Source organism: Mauremys mutica, chromosome 17, assembly GCF_020497125.1.
Source record: "Mauremys mutica isolate MM-2020 ecotype Southern chromosome 17, ASM2049712v1, whole genome shotgun sequence".
NCBI lineage: Eukaryota > Metazoa > Chordata > Testudines > Geoemydidae > Mauremys > Mauremys mutica.
Genome location: NC_059088.1, coordinates 23,611,594 through 23,629,611, shown reverse-complemented (window position 1 = coordinate 23,629,611; position 18,018 = coordinate 23,611,594). Strand labels below are relative to the sequence as shown.

At 45.0% G+C, this 18,018-nt stretch overlaps 1 protein-coding gene and 1 long non-coding RNA gene across 2 annotated transcripts; both read right to left on the bottom strand.

The window, feature by feature from the left end:
* Nucleotides 1–676: 676 nt before the first annotated feature.
* LOC123351491 (immunoglobulin gamma-1 heavy chain-like) lies at nucleotides 677–5,647 on the bottom strand. Its single transcript, XM_044990877.1, has 6 exons — nucleotides 5,523–5,647; nucleotides 4,480–4,821; nucleotides 2,515–2,826; nucleotides 1,442–1,540; nucleotides 1,310–1,359; nucleotides 677–820 (listed from the first exon to the last, which is right to left on the bottom strand). The coding sequence occupies exons 1-6, from the start codon at nucleotides 5,563–5,565 to the stop codon at nucleotides 773–775; spliced, it is 894 nt and encodes a 297-aa protein (XP_044846812.1). The 5' UTR covers nucleotides 5,566–5,647; the 3' UTR covers nucleotides 677–772.
* Nucleotides 5,648–8,518: 2,871 nt separating this feature from the next.
* Nucleotides 8,519–12,223, bottom strand: LOC123352039. The gene is made up of 3 exons (XR_006574086.1): nucleotides 12,107–12,223; nucleotides 11,971–12,020; nucleotides 8,519–9,876 (listed from the first exon to the last, which is right to left on the bottom strand). It is a non-coding gene; the product is annotated as an uncharacterized LOC123352039 (long non-coding RNA).
* Between the last annotated feature and the right edge of the window lie 5,795 nt (nucleotides 12,224–18,018).

Here is an 18,018-nt window from a genome sequence, read left to right as displayed (position 1 = left end):
TCGCTGACGCTGGTGTGTACCACTAGGGAGGAACTCTGCTGAAGGCAGTGGAGCTACTCTGGGTTTACAGGGGTCACTGAGAGCAGTATATGGCCCTTCGTATTTCGTTTAGGGCCAGGCGATGAACCTCTCACTCCCACTGGGGAGCCGTTAGTCACAGCAGGGTCCCACTGAAGTTCCAGGGACTGCTCCCATCTGTAACTTCTCACCCGTGTGGGTAAAGGTGTTACAGTCTGACCCTTAACATCCATGTTCTGTTACTGGCGGCTAAACCAGCCCTGTCATTCACAGGTGACAGTAAAAATGTGAACATACAGGCCTGATTTGATCTAAGTACTGACCCCAATGCCACAGCACGACCGGCCTTGGGCTGGGCTCCCTTTAGGTTACTCCCTCCATACACGGTGAGTGTTTGGATTGGAAATCTCCTCCAGTATAGGAAGTAGCTTCACAAATTCAGTGGGTGACACTTTCCCCTCAGTCAGAACCAAATTCCCAACATAGTGATAGGAGGTGCTATGGTGCAGGAAGTGGCACCTTCCAGTCGATATGTAAATCCAATGCCCCCTCAACCTACAGTCGATCCTGCACAGCTTTCTTGCAAGCATGGAGGTGTCAATGCAGAATATGGAAGGGGTTGTATTTCAAGGAAATTCATATAACATTATAGCACATTACAAACATGAGACTTTCTATATTTCTCTTTCTCTTTCATTCTTTCTTTCTGCATCTCCTGTTTTAAAAACACATAAGCCATTTTTGTGAGATTCAGTTACCGAGGAGCATTTCTGTTACTGTACATCAGAGTCGCATATTCAGTCTGAAACAGAAAAAGGAAAGATCAGATATTATTAATTTTATTTGGAAAGTTCAAAAGGCATCAACTGATCAGTTTTTGTTTTATAAGAATGTGAAAAACATATTTCAATGGTGTAGATTTCTTGCTTGTGGTCTTTTGTCCTGGTAGCTGAGTTGAGTGACTGGATGGTGTTGGTGGCTTGTGATATATATATATAGGGTCAGACTAGAAGTTCTGGTGGTCACTTACAGAAATATACACTGCACTATTTCACCATCCCTGACCTGCAGCCACCTCGGGTGGAACCCAGCAGTTCTTCAGTACTAATAACCCTACACAACACTTCTACTAGAAGAGCAGAGAAAAATAAATACAAATGAAACCTCTGTGAATTCAGGAGGCAAAGTGTAGACACTAGGGTTGGAAATTAGCCAAGACACTGGTTCTAATCCCCTGTTGTTAATACACTGTATCTTTCTGACATACCAAATGATGGAAAAAGCAGTTTACCTGTGGCATCTGTCTCATAGGTATTTGATTCCCTCTTTGCACAGCTCTCCCTGGTGGATGAAGCAGACAAAGGGACAGTTATAGGGATGTGTGATGGGTTCCTGCTTTATAGCACAGTTATGACTGAGTTACCTCTGACGGGGCACTTTCTCCAGAGCAAGATCAACAGCTGGATCAGGAGAAGGAGAAAAATACAGGGCAGCCCCGCGTAGAACACAATGCTACAGTCTCCTGCAGAGAGAAGAGATGCTGAGAATGGAAAACTGCGAGCAAACCAGACGGGCAAAATGAGGTCTTGTCCCCAGAACTCCACGTTCATTCCTCTGTGCTCTCTAGCGTGTTCCCCACCTGTATATGCAGGCAGTGGGATGTGCCTCCATATACAGGGGACAGCAGCCTTGCAAAAATTATAGTAGCCAGCCATGTCAGCAAAACTTTACATCATTGTCCCACCAGCCTTACCCGGTAACAGCGTAGACCAGCCCTACTGCTGCCAGCCTGCCCTGGACATCATTCCACTGAGCCATTTTAGCCTGAGACCTCCTGCTCCAGTGACGAGTGCAATAGAATCAAGTTATTTATAGGGGATAGCTCAGAATCCTAGAGGCCAGAGATGGAGGCGACCTTGTTTCACTGGGTGCCCTCTAGCTCCCTCCTGACCACTGCTGGATTTTTCCCTATATTATAATGGCTAATGTTTGTCCAGTCTTCTTTATTTGGGCTTTCAGCCCTGCCTCTGGTCATCTGTTCCATTATCTGTTAGCTCTTGCTGTCAGGAAGCCATTCCTGACATTCATCCTGCTGTTTCCTTTGTTTTCCTTCCTTATGCATCATTATTCCCCTTTGGCTCACCCCAAGTGATCCTTCTGTATCCTAACTGTGCTTGAGGTTGCTTGACCAGAAACCCAATTCACACCACTGAGGATTGAAAAATGAAGGTTTTCAGAAGGGCCGGAGGTGGGAAAGGTGGGTGACGTGGGAGCGACTGTAACTGTCTACCCCACAACTCAAGCACCCTCTCAGTGGTTTCCAAAACCTCTGCTCATTCCCATTAGTTATCATTCCCCTGAGCCATCCTGTGTGATTCTGTCTATTTCTCTAGCTTAGAGTAGATGTCACTGACTCTTGGTTGCCAGATACCACGGTGAGGGGTGTAGCATAAATGCCCTGGTAGGTAGGTTAGGTTTGATGATACGATACTGGACCTGTTTCCTTGGAGACTGTAGCACTGATGCTTCTCCCCATGCTGCTCTCCTTGGCTGTACAAGTGCAGATCGTCTTCTGGTTCCACGTCTCAGACGGGATTGTCATTAGGCTCCAAACACTAAAGACCCCATTCCCGTCTATGGCTCCAGCATCCGTCTGACCATCAGACGCCTCCTCACCAGTGTCCCAGAGAACTTCACTCCAGGGAGGAGTGAAATCAGAGAGCAGGCAGAGCAGAGGAATGACGCGGGGAAGCTCAGTATCCTCTTGTGTGGAGGGCACCAGGATGGAAAGTCTCGGCTTGGAGGCATCTAAAGAGAGTTGAGTCACAGAAACTAGAGGTCAGAAAGATCTCTTAGTGGTAGCTCAGCTAGCATACCCTGCTCCTACCCCTACCCACCAGTGCAGCATGTTTAAATATCTAATATTTGTCTATGCCTGTTTTCAGTGTCTTACACTGGCGGTTTTCAACCTTTTTTCATTTGCGGACCCTTAAAAAATGTTGGAGGTGTGGACCCCTTTGGAGATCTTGGACAAGTCTGCAGACCCCCAGGGGTCTGCAGAGCACAGGCTGAAAACCACTGTCTTACACTAAGGGGCATCCACCTTGGGAGACTCCCACAATCCATCACTCTTCAGAAGTTTGTACAGATATGATCATCAAGGATGATTTTCTCAGTGTCGACAATGTGTTTGGTTAGGTACAAATGCAGAAAAAGAGCTGCTCAAGTCTGGTGGTGAGGACACCCGACCAGCAGTCAGGAAGCCTGAGATCCATTCCCAGCTCTTGGTGTCTGACTTGCTCTGTGACCTTGGAAACAAGTTCATATTGCATCTATGCCTCATTCCCCATATGTAAAGTTATGGTAACTCTACTTAGTCACATTTGCAAGGTGCTTTGAGATCTATGGATGAAAAGCCTGATAGAGGAACCTTTCTTGCTTAAATATTATAGTCAGTCTACATTTTTCCTATTATTACATTCTTCCCAATTGCCTGAGATACAGTCTCTCATAGCACCCAGAGTAATTCCATGCCTTCTCTTTTATGTACAGTGGATCAAAAATATATAGATATTACTAGTTGTACATTGAATTATGATGTTCAATTCATACTGGGCTGCTTGAGACAATGAATAGTCCCCTGTATGAAAACATTGGGGAAATCAGTTCATGCAGCTTGGTGAATGCCTGAAAAAGAACCTGATTAATATTAAAGTCTTAATAGGATAGCAGGGCAGGTGGAACATACCCCATGTCCGAGGCTCGGGCAGTTTCAGTAGGAATCATCAGCAAGTGTGAATACCAAATCTGATTCCTAATGTAACATACCAACTACACCTCTACCGCTATATAACACAAATTCGGCTATAACGCGGTAAAGCTGCACTCCGGGTGGGCGGGGCTGCACACTCCGGCAGATCAAAGCAAGTTCGATATAACACGGTTTCACCTATAACGCGGTAAGAGTTTTTGGCTCCCGAGGACAACGTTCTGTCGGGGTAGAGGTGTACTAGAAGGCAGGAAAATAACACCTAGCACTGCTTTTCATCCTTAGGTCTCTAAGTGCTTTTACATAGGAGACTAATTGTCCCCATTATACAGATGAGGAATTTGAGATGCAGAGAAACCCGAGGCTAGATTTTCCAAAATGTCCCAGGTTTTGTTCAGAGCGTTTTAAAAGTCCAATCATTTATTTAGGCACCTAAATGGGAGCTATTGGCTGCTGATTTCTTTTAAATATCTCCCTCCCTCTGTGCCCAGTATTTCAGGAACAGAACTCAGGTCTCCTAATTCCCAACCCTATGCCCTGGGTCAGTGCCTGGACCATGCTGCCTCTATGCACAAATACTAATGGCTTAAAGCTGAAACAGGAGGATCGGTCACAATCTAGCCAAAAAAGATGATTTTTACAAACACCACCCAGCATTAGGTTATCATTGATCTAAGATGCTGAAAACTCACCTGTGACAATTAGTCTGGTCCCATTCCCAAAGTTGGGCAGTAGATACACAGAGGCAGAGAGGCCACAGTAATAAACCCCCGAGTCATCTCTTTGTATGTTATTGATAAGTAGAGAAAACGTGTTTGCCGTAATGTTCACTTTACGCGAGTATTTTTCATCTAAAGATTCAGACTCAGAACTCTGATGAATCCCATGTAAACTTCCATTCTGTTGTTCCTTGTACCACCGAACTCGCCATTCTTCTTCTGATATTTTACAGTCCAGCTTTGCAGTCTGGCCAGAAGTCAGCCACAGCTGTGCTGGGCTTTGCAGGATTTGTATCCCTTCTTCCGAGGCAGCCACTATACAGAGGAAGAAAGGAGTGTGTTAATACAGTGAGCACTGGACAAGCCTGGGCTTTTGCCATACACTATATAGAGCAGATGATGCAAGAATAACACAAAGCACATATTTATTAAATATTCATTTTAATTTTTCTCTATTTCTAGCCATTTGTTTTGTTAGGATTCATGTAGCCTGTGCGGGAATTAATGTAATGTAACTACAAAAAACAACTTCAGAGTTCAGAACCCAGGGTAAATACTTCTAGTTCACATCACTAATCATCAGGCTACGCATCCCCGCTCGTACTTATCAAAATCAATTGTAAAAAACCTTCATTTGGCTATACTGTACATGGGAGAGGCTTTTACTAACATCGCCCTTTGTGTTTCAAATTCTCCCATTGATCATTCTGCAGAAAAATACATCAGCCCATATGTAAGACATCAGCATAAAAGAAGAATAGATTTTGCACCCCAATCCAGGATATTAACCAGAAACTATTCTCAAGGTGTTAATATCTGGCATTCAGGTTATTTTAAAATAGACTATTTCATCACCTTTCTTTAGATTTCAATTGATGGACTAAAAGATGTGAATTTCTCTCTCACCAGGTTGATGTTAGAACCTCTTGGAATTGCAGAAGGATGTTATGTACAAAGTTAATTGTTTTTAGCATGGTAGAGAACAAGCATGAAATAAATCAGGCTAAAATACTTACTCCGCAGATAGACTAGAATCATCCCAACTATGTGTTGGGACATCTTGTGCCTTTCTTCAGTAATGAATAGGCGATGCTGTGAGACAGACAGACATCTGGTAGCTAATGGATCTCTTGATGAAAGACTTTGTCACGTGGAGAGGAAAATGTTGTTTCCTCTTAAAGATCTGTGGGGCAACATGCACGACAAAGGAAGAGGGCCAGGAGATATTAATAACCCCATTCAAAACCTGCTCTGAGAACCAGCAGAGCAAACCTGGGAGAAAATATTCCTTTGCCTCCAAAATCTATAAGAGAAGAAATTCAAGCTCAGACTGGGTAACAGCATGGTGTGTGTCTCAGATGGAATATTTGTGTTATGATTGGATGCCCATAAGAAGACATTCTTCTGACTGCAATTCAGGTGGAATATTTTCTGTGCTTCAGCGATTGATAAGGTCAGATGGTATTAGCATCAATAAAAGGGCATAAAAAGGTTCATGAAAACTGTGTTAAAATTATGATTTATCACTTTTAATTTCAGGTGGTTTTCCTGGTCCTGCTTGCTGTCTGTGGGGAAGTGTGCAATCTGGGAGTAGCAGCAGTCAGTCTGGAAAGAGGCAGCCTAGAACAAGGTAGGTGAATTTTTCCTCTCTGCCTTAGGGAGCAGCCTGCTTTGTCTCTCTCTGGTTTTGGTTACTGTGTGTTATCATTCTGGATTCTAAGAATAAAGGTAGTGTTAGGTTGCAAACTTGCAGCAAGAGTATTTGATGTTTATTATCTAACTTCTCTATTGTATGTGGTGAATGTAACAACCACCAAGAGGCATATAACATGATTTTAGGAAAGGTTTGAGGAAATCAACAAAGAGGCTCATTATGGAAAGGGTGAAATTAGCAAAAATACATCTTAATTTGTGTGTTTAATTATTACGATAGATTAAGAAAAGGACTGGGGGTGAGGTCTTCTGGAAAAGCAATGGATGGGGCTACAATATGAAAGTGTGGTGGAGTCACCCCACTCTGGAAAATTTGGGGCAAAACTTACTTTTAGGACACTTCTTTCAGATATGTGCATAATGCATGTTTCTTAATGTAATATGCAAAATACTTCATAGAGAGAGCAAAATGAAATGCCCACTAAGTGATTCCAAATCCATCCCTTCTAAACAGTTGTCACCCCCACAATCTGCGGCTTGTCTTGACTTGAACATTAAGGCTGAGAGTTGCAAAGCTCCATCGGGGATTTGATTGGCCAGATTAATTGAGCATTGAAATTGCCCTTTCAAACCTCAGCCTCAATAAATTCCTACTGCAAATCAGGGCCAGAGCCTCTGCTGAGTCCACTCTCCGGTTATCCCAAGCTGATCTTCAGGTCATATATAAGCTGGCCCAGCCTGGAAGTTGCTCTAAACTCCCAAAGAGCCATTTGCCAGCTGGGGAGACCCTGAGTGCAGACTGCTCCTGCCACATGACATGCCAAGGACTGTTGGTAGGGCTGGCTCTGCTGCCTTAACACCTCCTAGCATGTACAGCCAGTTCCTGCTCCGTTGGTGTCATGGGAGCAGCACCAAGGGACCAGGATATGGGCCAGGTTCTGACCCGTGTCTCACTGATACCTAGCTCCAGGAGAAGTTGAATGTGATGCAAACACCTCTCCTCGCCTAACTGGTTCACTGGGATTTCAGCACATGCTTGAAGAGAGGAAGGACGGTGGGGTTGTCAAGGTGCTAACCAGGGACATAGGGGCTCTCCGTTAAATCCCTGCTCTGCCACAAGCTCCGTATGTGACCTAGGGCGGGTCACTTATATCCCAATGACTTTCAAGCCTTAGTCCCTGTTGAAAGTGGGACTCTGCCTCCCAAATCACTTAGAGGATTTTGAACACGTTACCCCAAGTCTCTCTGGGCCTCCACTCCCCAGCTGTAAAATGGGGATAATTCTCCCTTTTCTGCAGCAGGGTGGTGAAGATAAATAAGTACACGGCTAAATTAACAGACTTTTGGTGAACTGGGGGCCTAGTGCCATAGATGCAGCAAAGAGTCCTGTGGCACCTTATAGACTAACAGACGTTTTGGAGCATGAGCTTTCGTGGGTGAATACCCACTTCGTCGGATGCATGTGTCATAGATGTGCCATAGATGTGCTTTGTGCAGCTACATACCATACAAAGGTCCTGTTGACCTGGCAAATCAACTTAGCTAGAATTCAGAATATGATTTTGGCGTGGAGTTCGCAGTAACCATGAATTTGAGTAAACTCCATGACCCCTGCAATGACAGTTCCCGGCCACTGAGTCTGGGCCAAGCTCCTAGCAATGGACGTTGCAACCTGGCCCAGTGGTCTCAGGTTTGGCACATCTGTCCCTCCATTTCCATCTACAGAGGGGCAGTCGCACCAAACCTGAGTGGCACTGTGACCATGTGGGCCAGATCGCAATGCCCCAACCTGGACCCAGCCCCACGGGACAGAAGGTGCCACTGCAGGGTGAGTCCAGGGCTCTCCAACCCCTCACATGCCCTCTGCTCCCTCCCTTTGTTATGGTAGTTTTCCTGTACCTCTGCCTGAAATTTTTTAACAATTGCCATGATGAAATTGTAGCGCTGGCTATCACAGAAATCTAGCCACATTGGGGCACAAGTACCTAAATCTCATTTTCAAAAGTGATGTAAGTACTTGGTAATCTAAGTCCTGCTGACTTTCAATGGTATCTAGGCTCATGAAAAGCAGATTTCAAGGTATTTAGGTGCATAAAGATGTAGATAGGGCGGCACCTAGGGATGTTTGCAAAAAGAATGGGAGTTTTTGCATCTAAGTCACTTGAGCATGTTTGCTCCCAGTCACACTTAAATGATACAAATTCATTTTACACATGATCTTCTCCAATATGTCTATTAAAAGCCAAGAGAACAACAAAGTTACTGTCATAGTTTTTATTGATTTCATTAGTACATTATGTGTTACAAAAACAAATTGACCCTTCTGTATCAAACGTGAAGAGAGAGAGACACACACACACAGCAAGGACACAGAAGGGTCAAACAAATTGAAACTGATCTTATAAAACCACAGGCTACAGGACATGTTTGCTGCAAAGGGCCAATCGTTTAAAAATAGCTGCTTGGAAAGCTGCACTTGCTGCTGTGGTCAGTTTCAGCCCACTTGTTTTGCCACTTTTCTTTTGTTTGTTCAGCTCGCAAAGTGTTTGGGCTGATTGCTTTCTCCGGTCTCTCTCCTAGCTTTTGGTAACCAAGGAAGTGTAAACTGCTGCCCTCAATCAGGGCCAGCTCCAGGCACCAGTGAACAAAGCATGTGCTTGGGGCGGCCAATGGGAAGGGGCTTCAAGCCTGTTTAGGAAACTGGGCTCTTTAGAATTCTGGCCCCAGTGGTGGGTGCTGATCTCTTCGGAAAATCATTTGCAATAGGCAGAAGGTACAATGCTGTCTACACAATTGCACCATTAACCAGTCTTGTGGGCTGTTGTCTAACCTGTCAGACAGCCCTGGTACATGCTGTCTCTGCACTAGATGTTTTGTGTTGAACTATCTCTTGCACATTCTATAGTGTGTGACTCCTGGTGGTTATTTATTATTCTGAATCATTAAAATAGATCCATATTTCATTCAAATGCCGCAGCAGATCCCCACATGAGGCGTTCGTCACCCAAACTGACCAGGATGTTGGACCTTTTGCTCTTAAGCAGCGTACGAGAAGTGAGCTTTTAGATTTCATCTTTCAGGATATTGTTTGTTACAATCATGCTGTTTGCCAAGTTTCCTCTTTTCTCTTTCATGGGTAAAATTTTGCATTAATCATTGTATTAAGGTTTGGAATTGAGAAAGGAGCCTTTTCAATAGGACATCAGCTTTCACGATGTCTGGTAGCTTAGGACAGTTCTGCTGCAGTTGAGATGCTCTTCCAGTCACTTGTGCATAGTTTTAGTATAATTTCCAGTGCTCTGGAGCTGGAAGGAGTTAATCCCATGAGCAGTCAGAAGGAGGCGCCCTACGGTGAGTGAATTCAGTGACGGGGGCTATGGTGCAGGAAGTGACATGTTTGACGTGAGATGTAAAATCAATGCCCCACAAACCTGCAGGCAAATTGCTAATGACCCCACACAGCTTTTTTTGCAAGAATGGAGGTGTCTGCTCAGACTATGGGTTCAGAGAACTGACTATGGAAGTGCTTGTATTTGAAGCAAATGCACATCACGTTATAGAACATTACAAACATGAGATTTTCCATATTTATCTCGCTTTCTCTTTCATTCTTTCTTTCTGTATCTCTTGTTTTAAAAAATATAAACCACTTTTGTGAGACTACATCAGTCACAGGGGAGCGTTTCTGTTATTGTACGTCAGAGCCGCATATTCAGTCTGAAATAGAAAAAGCAAAGATCTGATATTATTATTAATACTTTGTATTAGAGCAGCACTTAGAAGACTCAACAGAGACCGAGGCCCCATTGTGCTGGGCTCTCCACACACATAGAAAGGGGCAGCCCCTGCTCCAAAGAGTTTGTGGTCAAAATACACAACGCCACAAAGTGGGGGAGGGGAAACGGAAGCACCGAGAGCTAAAATTACTTGGGGTATGGCTACACTTACAAATCTGTAGCGCTGGTAGTTGCAGCGCTGGTCGTCCAGCTGTGCAGGGCCAGCGCTGGTGTGTGGCCACACTCACAGCTACCAGCGCTGCAGTGTGGCCACAGTGATGAATTATGGGCAGCTATCCTAGCATTCAAGTGGCAGCAACGTGCTTTTCAAAAGAGGGGGGTGTGGGGCAGTGTGACAGGGACTGGGGGGGGGGAGGAGTGGATTTTTGGAACTGACACTGTGCAAAATCAGAAAATTTTCCCACCCCCTTACTGTTAACTGCAAACAGCCTGCATCCAACATACTCTCTTTCCCCCCTCTGTCCCCTCCCCCCATTTTTCTCAAGCAAAGCAAACACTCAACCCCTGTGAATGACTCCTTTTCTCGCTGCTGGTCAAGCAAAACGCAAACACTCAACCCCTGTGAATCACGCAGGGAGGAGGATCTCATTTGATTGTTCACAGATTGATCACAGCAAACAGGAGCTGATAAGCAGCTCCGGTAGAGCAGCTCTGGTAGCATCAGAGGAGGTTCATAACAAAACAAAGAGAGGCTGCATAACAAAACAAAGGGAGTAATTTAGTTAAAAGCATTCTGGGATACACCCTTATACCCTGGAGGCCAATAACAGCGCTGGTGTGTGGCCACACTTGATGACCAGCACTGCAGCACCAGCGCTGGAATCCTTATTCCCCATGCTGAGTGAGGTGTACGGCCAGCGCTGCAGCCAGGGAGTTGCAGCGCTGGAAGTGCCCTGCAGGTGTGGCCACTTACTAATTGCAGTGCTGGAAAGCCTCCACCAGTGCTGCAACTCGCAAGTGTAGCCATACCCTCGGTGATGGTTGCTCAGCGGGTCAGTGGCTGAACCAGGAAAAAAAATCCTGACTCCCAGTCCAGTATCCTCCACTATCCCACACTGCCTCCCGCACGGTAATATGCTTAATGAGAATCGACAATCTCATGCATTTGATTAACATTGTCCTTCCAGAACGCCATAGCCAGACAAGGTGGGTGAGGTAATATATTTTATTGGACCAACTTCTGTTGGTGAAAGAGAGACGCTTTCTGTGTAAGCTCAAAAATTGTCCGTGTCTCTCCCCAACCCAAGTTGCTCCAGTAACAGCTATTACCTCACCCATCTTCTCTCTCTGATATCCTGGGACCAGGCAGGCTCCAACAACACTGTGTAACTAGACGGGGTGTTTTACAGGCTAGGATCATGTCAGCAACTCTGGGCCACATTCTCATCTCTGTCACCTCAGTGCATACGGTGGGGCTGGGGTTGTGGTGGTGTCCTATGGATTTGATCCCTTGTCATTAAGTCACTTAGAGCATTTCCATTCCAAACCCTTCTGACTTCCTCTAAGACATTTCTCCCCAGCCTGGATTGTTCCATGCCCAGCTTCTCCCAATGAAGAATTTTATTTAGAAAGTTCCAAGGGAATCAGCTGATCAGCCTTTGTGTTGTAAGAATGTGAAGAACATGTTTCAATGGTGCAGATTTCTCCTTTGTCGTTGGTTATTTTTTGTCCTAAGTACTGAGGGTTAGTGTGTAGTGGCTGGATGGTGTTGGTGGCTTGTGATATACATGAGGACAGACTAGAGGATCTGCTGGTCCCTCACAGATATATACACCTCACTATTTCACTATCCCTGATCTGCAGCCACCTCTGGGGTGGAACCCAGCAATTCTTCTGTACCAGTAACCCTACACAACACTTACACTGGAAGGGCAGAGAAGAATAAAGTCAAATGAGAATTCAGGAGGCAATGTGTAGATACTAGGGTTCGACATTGACCAGGACACTGTTTCTAGCCCCCGTTGTTAGTATACTGTATCTTTCTGATGAGCCAAAGGCTGAGAAAGCAGTTTACCTGTGGGATCTGCCTCATAGGTATTTCCTTCTGTCTTTGCACAGCTCTCCCTGGTGGATGAAACAGACAAAGGGACAGTTATAGGGATGTGTGATGAGTGGCTGCTTTACTGCAGACAGAGTTATGACTGAGTTACCTCTGACGGGGCACTTTCTCCAGAGCAAGATCAACAGCTGGATCAGGAGAAGGCTGAAAATACAGGGCAGCCCAGCGTAGAACACAATCCCACAGTCTCCAGCGTCTCTTCTCTCTGCAGAGTATAGAGAACTCCCATCAGAACAGAAGGGCCCCTGATCTGTACCTCCCACATAAGATCATGGGCAAAGGGAGGTCCTTTCCACAAAGCTCCACACCCATTACTCTGTGGTCTGCGTGCTGCCCTCCTGTATGCAGAGACAGTGGGATGTGCAAAGGACAGGGGAAAAGGACCTTGCAAAAATCATAGGCCAAAAGTCTGCCATGTGAAATCCCCCACCTCCGACCCCCAAAGTCCTCTAATGTGTGTATCTTTGAGTGCTGTGGTCACATTCCAGGTGGTTCCTCTTTTCCCAGCACGCCAAGGCAATTAGGAAATTAAATGTCCATTCGGCAGGCTGGACACACCTGTCTGTGCCATCTGGAATTTGTACACTGTAACACTGCTGCATAACTCCTCCTAGCTCAGGAGCTGAAATAAGCTGGGCTGGTGAAAGGCACCTTTATGCCAGTATAACTGCGTCCACACTAAGGCTTTTACTGGCATTACTAGGTTGGCAAAAATTCAGAGATGGAGACAATCCTGCTTCACTGGGTGCCCTCTAGCTCCCCCCTGGTCACTGCAGGATTGTTCCCTGTGTTGTATTCACTAGTGCTTTGTCCAGTCCTGTTTACAGGGGCTTCCAGCTCTGTCCCGGGCATCTGTTAAATCTCTATTTTCTGTTAGATCTCGCTGTCAGACAGTCATTCCTGAAATTCATCCTGCTGTTCCCTTTGATGATTTCCTTCCCAATGCTTCTAGTTATTCCCCTTTGGCTCACCCAAGTGACCCTTCTGTGGCCTTGCTGTGCTCACATGGAGGGGAAGGCTCGGGCTGCTTCACCAGAAGCCCATTTCTCACCCCTGGGAGGGTTGAAAAATGAAGGTTTTCAGGAGGGCTGGGGGTGGGAAAGGTGAGTGATAGGGGAAGTGACTGTAACTGCCCCACACCTCAAGCACCCTCTCAATGGTTTACAAAACCTCTCCTCACTCCCATTAGTTATCATTCCCCTGAGCCATCCCGATGGATTCTGTCTATATCTGTCTGGCCTGGAGTAGATGTCACTGACTCTTGGTGCCCAGATACCCGGAGAGGCGCATAGCCAGAGATGGACAATGGAGCGACCATAACTGTCTGCCCCACAGCTCAAGCACCCTCTCAATGGTCTCCAAAGCCTCTCCTCGCGCCCATTAGTTATCATTCCCCTGAGCCATCCCGTCTGATTCTGTCTATGTAGATGTTGCTGACCCACGGTGAGGGGCATAGGATAAATACCCAGGTAGGCAGGTAGATTGGATGGTACGATACTGGACCTGTTTTCCTTGAAGCACTGATGCTTCTCCCCGTGCTGTTCTCCTTGGCTGTGCAATTGCAGGTCGTCTCCTGGTTCCACGTCTCAGATGGGATTGTCGTTAGGCTCCAAACACTAAAGACCCCATTCCCGTCTATGGCTCCAGCATCCATAAGACCCTCAGACACCTCCTTCCCAGTGCCCCAGAGAACAGCACTCCAGGGAGGAGTGAAATCAGAGAGCAGGCAGAGCAGAGGAATGATGCGGGGAAGCTCAGCATCCTCCAGGGTGGAGGGAACCAGGATGGAAAGACTCGGCTCGGAGGCATCTAAAAGAGAGTTGAGTCACCGAAAATAGAGATTGGAAAGACCTGTTAGCGGTAGCTCAGCTAGTCCCTACCCAGCTCCTGCCCCTGCCCCAATCAGTGCAGGGTGTTTTTAATGTCTAATGCTTTGTCTGTGCCTGTTTTCAGTGTCTTACACTGTGGGGCCAGATCCATCACTGCTCGGAGGTTTGGCCTGATATGATCATCATGGATTACTTGCTGAGTGCCAACAGCATGTTTGGTTCAATACAAAGGCAGAGGACGAGCTGGTAAGTTTGGTGGTGAGGACACCAGGCCAGGAGTTAGGCAGCCTGAGAACTATTCCCAGCTTTGTCTCTGACTTACTGTGCGACCTTGGAGACAAGTTCATCGTGCATCCGTGCCTCAGTTTCCCCAACTGAAAAGTTATGGTAACTCTACTTAGTCATTTGTGCAAGGTGCTTTGAGATCTATGGATGAAAAGCCTGATAGAGGAACCTTTCTTGCTTAAATATTATAGTCAGTCTAAATTTTCCTATTATTACATTCATCCCAATTGCCTGAGATACAGCCTCTCGTAGCACGCAAAGTAATTCCATGCCTTCTCTTTTATGTAGTCTTTGGAATATTTTCACAAATTGGGGATCAAAAATATATGGATATTACTAGTTGTACATTGAATTATTATGTTCAATTCATACTGTGCTGCTTGAGAGACAATGAATATTCCCCTATATGAACACACGGGTGGAATCTTTTCATGAAGCTTGGTGAATGCCTGAAAAATAATCTGATTAATATTAAAGTCTTAATAGGATAGCAGGACAGTTGAAACATACCCCATGTCCTAGGCTCAGACAGTGTCAATAGGAATCATCAGCAAGTGTGACTATCAAATCTGATTCCTAATGTAACATACCAACTAGAAAGCAGGGAAATAACACCTAGCACTTATGTGGTGCTTATCATCCATAGATCTCAAAGTGCTTTTACACAGGAGCCTCATCATCCCCATTATACAGATGAGGAATTTGAGATGCAGAGAAACTCAAGGTCAAATTTTCCAAAATGTCCCAGATTTTCAAAAGCTAGGTTTTGATCAGAGCGTTTTAAAACTCCGGTCATTTATTTGGGCACCTAAACGCTGATTTCTTTTCAATATCTCACCTCCTCTGTGCCCAGTGTTTCAGGAACACAACCCAGGTCTCCTAATTCCCAACCCTATGCCCTGGGTCAGTGCCTGGACCATGCTGCCTCTATGCACAAATACCGAAGGCTTAAAGATGAAACAGGGGGATTGGTCACAATCTAATAAAAAAAATAAATGAATTTTACAAACACCACCCAGCATTAGGTTATCATTGTTATGAGACACTTAAAACTCACCTGTGACAATTAGTCTGGTCCCATTCCCAAAGTTGGGCTGTCGATACACAGAGGCAGAGAGGCCACAGTAATAAACCCCTGAGTCATCTCTTTGTACGTTACTGATAAGTAGAGAAAACGTGTTTGCCGTAATGTTCACTTTACTCGAGTATTTTCCATCTGAAGGTAAAAACTCAGAACTCTGATGAATCCCATGCAAACTTCCATTCTGTTGTTCCTTGTACCACAGAACTCGCCATTCTTTTTCTGATATTCTACAGTCCAGCTTTGCAGTCTGTCCAGAAGTCAGCCACAGCTGTGCTGGACTTTGCTGGATTTGTATCCCTTCTTCCGAGGCAGCCACTATACAGAGGAAGAAAGGAGTGTGTTAATACAGTGAGCACTGGACAAGCCTGGGCTTTTGCCATACACTATATAGAGCAGATGATGCAAGAATAACACAAAGCACATATTTATTAAATATTCATTTTAATTTTTCTCTATTTCTAGCCATTTGTTTTGTTAGGATTCATGTAGCCTGTGCAGGAATTAATGTAACGTAACAACAGAAAACAACCTCAGAGTTTAGAACCAAGGGATACATACTTACAGTTCCCAGCACTAATCACCAGGGTACACATTCCCCACTCGCACTTACCAAAATCAATGGTAAAAAACCTTCGTTTGACTACACTGTACATGGGAGAGGCTTTTACTAACATAGCCCTTTGTGTTTCAAATTCTCCCTTTGATCATTCTGCAGAAAAATACATGAGCCCATATGTAAGACATCAGCATAAAAGAAGAATAGATTTTGCATCCCAATCCAGGATATTAACCAGAAACTATTCTCAAGGTCTTAATATCTGACATTCAGGTTATTTTAAAATAGACTATTTCGTCACCTTTCTTTAGATTTCAATTGATGGACTAAAAGAAGTGAACTTCTCTCTCACCAGGTTGATGTTAGAACCTCTTGGAATTGCAGAAGGATGTTATGTACAAAGTTAATTGTTTTTAGCATGGTAGAGAACAAGCATGAAATAAATCAGGCTAAAATACTTACTCCGCAGATAGACTAGAATCATCCCAATTATGTGGTGGGACATCTTGTGCCTTTCTTCAGTAATGAATGGGTGATGCTGTGAGACAGACAGACGCCTGCTAGCTAATGGATCTCTTGATGAAAGACTTTGTCACGTGCCAGGAGATATTAATAACCCCATTCAAAACCTGCTCTGAGAACCAGCAGAACAAACCTGGGAGAAAATATTCCTTTGCCTCCAAAATCTATGAGAAGAAATTCAAGCTCAGACTGGGTAACAGCATGGTGTGTGTCTCAGATGGAATAGTTGTGTTATGATTGGATGCCCATAAGAAGACATTCTTCTGACTGCAATTCAGGTGGAATATTTTCTGTGCTTCAGGGATTGATAAGGTCAAGTGGTATTAGTATCAATAAAAGGGCATAAAAAGGTTCATGAAAACTGTGTTAAAATTATGATTTATCACTTTTAATTTCAGGTTGTTTTCCTGGTCCTGCTTGCTGTCTGTGGGGAAGTGTGCAATCTGGGAGTAGCAGCAGTCAGTTTGGAAAGAGGCAGCCTAGAACAAGGTAGGTGAATTTTTCCTCGCTGCCTTAGGGAGCAGCCTGCTTTCTCTCTCTCTGGTTTTGGTTACTGTGTGGTGTTATTCTGGATTCTAAGAATAAAGGTAGTGTTAGGCTGCAAACTTGCAGCAAGAGTATTTGAGGTTTATTATCTAACTTCTGTATTGTATGTGGTGAATGTAACAACCACCAAGAGGCATATAACGTGATTTTAGGGAAGGTTTGAGGAAATCAACAAAGAGGCTCATTGGGCATTATGGAAAGGGTAAAATTAGCAAAAATACATCTTAATTTGTGTGTTTAATTATTACGATACATTAAGAAAAGGGCTGGTGGTGGGGCTGTCTGGGAAAGCATATGAAAGTGTGGTGGAGTCACCCCACTCTGGAAAATTTGGGGCAAAACTTACTTTTAGGACACTTCTTTCAGATATGTGCATAATGCATGTTTCTTAATGTAATATGCAAAATACTTCATAGAGAGAGCAAAATGAAATGCCCACTAAGTGATTCCAAATCCGTCCCTTCTAAACAGTTGTCACCCTCACAATCTGCGGCTTGTCTTGACTTGAACAGTATTAGCCTGAGAGTTGCAAAGCTCCATCAGGGATTTGATTGGCCAGATGAATTGAGCATCAGATTTGTCCTTTCAAACCTTAGCCTCAATAAAATCCTACTGCAAATCAGGGCCAGAGCCTCTGCTGAGCCCACTCTCCTGTGATCCCACGTTGATCTTCAGGCCATATATAAGATGGCCCAGCTGGGGGGTTGCTCTAAACTGCACCAGCAGGTCATGACTACCAAAGAGCTGTTTGCCTGCTGGGGAGACCCCGAGTGCAGACCGCTCCGGCCATATGCCAAGGGCTGTTGGCTCCAAGGGCTGGCTCTGCTGCCTTAACGCTCTCTGGCACATGCAGCTGGTTTCTGCTCCCTTCGTGTCACCAAGGTTCTGACCCGTGTCTCATTGAGACCTAGCGCCAAGGGAAGTTGAATGTGGTGCAAACACCCCTCCTGGCCTAACTGGTTCACTGGGACTTCAGCACATGCTTGAAGAAAGGAAGGACAGGGCAGTTTTTAAGGTGCTAACCAGGGATTTAGGGGCTCTCCGTTGAATTCCCTGCTCTGCCACAGGCTCCGTATGTGACCTTGGCTGGTCAGTTACACACCAATGACTTTCAAGCCTTAGTCCCTGTTGAAAGCGGGACTTTGCCTCCCAAATCACTTAGGAGATTTTGAACATGTTAC

What these genes read in the sequence shown, in the direction of transcription:
- LOC123351491 (XM_044990877.1), bottom strand. Translation starts at nt 5,565, where the DNA reads ATGTCCCAACACATAGTTGGGATGATTCTAGTCTATCTGCGGA. An exon ending in GATTCTAGTCTATCTGCGGA is followed by an intron (nt 4,822 to 5,522) that starts GTAAGTATTTTA and finishes TCCTCTGTATAG; the next exon opens with TGGCTGCCTCGGAAGAAGGG. An exon ending in CTATGAGACAGATGCCACAG is followed by an intron (nt 821 to 1,309) that starts GTAAACTGCTTT and finishes TTTCTGTTTCAG; the next exon opens with ACTGAATATGCGACTCTGAT.